We start from the raw sequence: 3,475 nt of genomic DNA, 5'->3' as shown, positions 1-3,475 counted from the left end.
ACTTCTGCACTAAATCTCCCCTCAAATCTCACTCAATGCAACTCATACAATAGATTGATTCGAGAGGGAGAAACAAGGAAGTATAGCTAACTTCCAAAAAAAACAGCCATTTGGCTGATTTGAACGTGCAGAAAAATGGGTTGGTTTGGATGAACTTTTCCAATGGTCAGAACCGCTGGATGCTTTTACACATTCGGACAGTCCGGGATTCAACCAGACACTGGGCGCTCGAAACTAGTAACCCTAGAGATAACAAAGACAGCAATAGTAGCCAATGATCTAGCTAGGTCCAAAAACACGCATCCTAGGCAAGTTAATGGCACTCGATCGCGTGTTTCTCAAGTACGGTCGAACAATATCTGCCAAACCATAGTAGTATCCTGAGTTCACTTGATTTGTCCATCAATACTACAACATGATTGAATGGTTGTATGATTATGAAGAAGAAGAAATAGTATTCTTAAATGAAAAAAAAATCTACTGAACCTCGCACAAATGAATCATAAGAAAATAAATGATTTGCAATTAGAAGAATCAAACAGTCCATATAGGACAACTTTCTAATGGTTAAAATCCTCTAAAAATCTTTTGAATCAACAAATATGCCCTTACCTAACAGGATTTGCTTCCCTACATGGCGACATGGTTTAGCTCGGCTCATGGCTATTTGGGATCATTCAACAAATGAAGAACAACATAAGCTAAGAAAGGTGTAGATCACTTCAATCAAGCAAAACTGCCATGCCATACTTGAAAAACAGAGAGAGGTGATCTTTTTCACTTCGGAAGCATGATATAGTCAGGCTGGTTTGTACAAGCATGCAAAGAATAACTAAAAGGATTGCAATCAAAATACAAGATATAGCAGGCAAAAGCAGACTCGTCTCCACACTGACCAATCGTAGTGTATACGCAATGCATACAGAAAACACAGAATTAATGCAGGACCCAAAAGTACCAGTTGTATCTGCCTAAATAGATATAGATTGATAGCATTTCTGTTTGACACGGCAAACTAGCAAAATATACGCAAAGTTTACTTGAGATATGATCAATAGTCCCACACGCAAGTACTAATAAAATTGTCCTGATAAATATCCTTGGCTGCTGTCAGCTCAACAGGCAAGAGTCTGACAATCAGCTCTCTGAGGGCAGACCGATACACGCAAAATAGATACAAAATAGATAATCAGTACCAACACATGCAAGGTACTGGTCAAATTGACCTGACAATATCCTTGGCTGCCATCAGTTCAGCAGGCAAGAGTCTAGCAATGAGCTCTTTGAGAACAGATGGGCAACTGCTTTTGAGATGTTGGTAACCATCACTTGAGATCATTGCCTCCAAATTTGAAGGAGAAGCAAGGAACCCAAAGCAAGCCTCTTTGAGTCCATGGCAGTTATGCTGCTCGGCAAGAGCCAAACTAGTCGCAACCATGTTGGGGTCAATATGATTGCACAATTTATCCTCGCATATCAGCTTCAGCCTCTCGATGTCGTACCTGTCCGCCGCTACAAGCAGATGGCTAGCTGTCACTACATCTTCCTGTGTTGCACCTTGATGAGTGCTCTCAGGGAGTGAGTCCGTGTAGATGAAATGGAGCAAGGACTTGAACACATCAGCTTCTATATCATGAATTTCGATCGGCTCGCCAGATTTCTCCCTCATGGCACCAAAGAGCTCCGCCTTGAAGACCGGTGAACGAGCAGCGAGCACGGACCTATGGGCCGAGAATATCTCGCCACCGACTCGAAAGGCCACGTCTGCCGCATCGTTGCTATTCAGCAGGCCACCGAGCTGCCGATGCAAGTTGCTTGGAGGAACCACAACAAACTGAATTGCATGCGTCTCTTCGCTGCGGATCTTCACAATAGTGACATCGCACCTGATTCTGAAACTGTTTAGATGAACTGATCCCTCCAAATCCTTCTGCTTGACAAAATTAGCAAAACCCCAATCTGAACCTTTGCTTGGGAAGATATGTGGTGCCACAGTTTTTATGTATGAAGGCACTGGTTCTCCGCCCTTGTCAAGAACACTGAAGGTGAACTTTGCCTTCACATCTTTGGCACCAGCTGAATCAAGAAGCAGATAAACAGATACGTACCCAGGTTCGTAATCATGTGCGTAGCTGTTACCGTTTGGGAAATACCTCACGGCCCAGTTATGATCTCCGGCAATGAAAGGGATAGATGTTGTATACTTGCCATCCTTGAGCAACTCCTTGATTCTTGAGTACCCATCTATCTTGATCACATGTGTCCTTGTTTCTTCTTCAGCTATAATGGCGGACGTGATCCGTCGCTCAGCCATCTATCTTGAGAGGTTTGCCTTTGTTTATACAGTGATGACTAGCTAGGCCACCAGCGGTCGACAGGTGGGAAGTGGCGACGAGCAGGCGGATGAGGGGGCCGGCGTCTCCCGCGGAGCCGGTGAGACGCAAAGCGAGCGCGGTAGGGGCCGGACCAGTGAAGGGGGAGGCGTCGGCTGGGTGAGGCGCGCGGTGGGGAAAGCAGAGGGAGAGAGGAGAGAGCTCGGGGATGAAGGGGGCACGGCGAGACCTGAGAACGGGAGAGATGTGGTGGTGACTGACTAGGGTTCCTGTACCTGGGATGGAGATCAGGAGAGGTCGATGTGTGCGCCGCCAGCTTCGAGAAGAACAGACAAGGGAGAAGAGAGAGAGGTTGGGTGGTGGGGACTGGGGAAGGGTTTCTCGGGTTTAGGGTTTTTACTTTTTAGGGTCATTTAGGTTTTAATTTTGGAAAATGCTTACCATCAGCCCGTTGATAATCACCCACATGTCGGCCGCCTCGGTTGTGCGACACGCGTCCCCTATGGACCCCATCATCACGTCTTTTGGAATGGCACGCCTTCATCTACCTTATCCACATCTCTCTGAATCTTTTCGTCCCGAATAAACAACGCAAGGGAGATGCTTGCGAGTGTCATGCGCGCGCCCGTGCTCGCCGCCGGCTAGCTGTGGCAGTCATCATTCACCGCCAAGGAAGGGCTCGCCACCCTACTTTTGTTCCTTCTTTTTCTCTTTGTCGCCACTCGGCAAATGTGCATGAGATCCGTGCGGCCCGGTCGTCATTCCAGCGACGTGTGGCGCAGAGCACGACTTCCCGTCAGTGTTGTCACTGTTGGGCGAGCCCTCCCTGCTCGATCCGTCCCATCCCTGAGTGGCATGTTTCTAAAACAAACCTCTTGTTGCAATAGTCAACGGTGTTTCTGAAACAATGTTGTTATTGCAAAGAGGGAGCATACGCAGAGATGCTTTTTGCAACGATCAGTTTTCCTGAAATAAAACTCTTGTTGCAATAGTCATTCATGTTTCTGAAAACAAAACACTTGTTGCAATCGTCACCGTTGCTTTTGAAACAATACTCTTGTTGCAAACAAGAATCGTATGCTGAGCAATCTAGACCGGACGGCTCGCAATGCTGCTGATCTTTTAAAATGACCCGCCAGCCG

The 3,475-nt window shown here is 46.7% G+C and overlaps 1 protein-coding gene across 1 annotated transcript; it reads right to left on the bottom strand.

Moving 5' to 3' along the window:
* Nucleotides 1-1,048: 1,048 nt before the first annotated feature.
* LOC123124232 (BTB/POZ and MATH domain-containing protein 2-like) lies at nt 1,049-2,702 on the bottom strand. Its single transcript, XM_044544892.1, has one exon. It carries the CDS (start codon nt 2,312-2,314, stop codon nt 1,217-1,219), a length of 1,098 nt encoding a protein of 365 aa, XP_044400827.1. The 5' UTR covers nt 2,315-2,702; the 3' UTR covers nt 1,049-1,216.
* Nucleotides 2,703-3,475: the final 773 nt, after the last annotated feature.

The sequence above is a fragment of the Triticum aestivum genome, chromosome 5D, assembly GCF_018294505.1.
Source record: "Triticum aestivum cultivar Chinese Spring chromosome 5D, IWGSC CS RefSeq v2.1, whole genome shotgun sequence".
NCBI lineage: Eukaryota > Viridiplantae > Streptophyta > Magnoliopsida > Poales > Poaceae > Triticum > Triticum aestivum.
This window is presented reverse-complemented; position numbering and strand designations above follow the sequence as displayed.

Bases quoted from the DNA above. Each gene is read 5' to 3' on its own strand.
- LOC123124232 (XM_044544892.1), bottom strand. From the start codon at position 2,314: ATGGCTGAGCGACGGATCACGTCCGCCATTATAGCTGAAGAAGAAACA.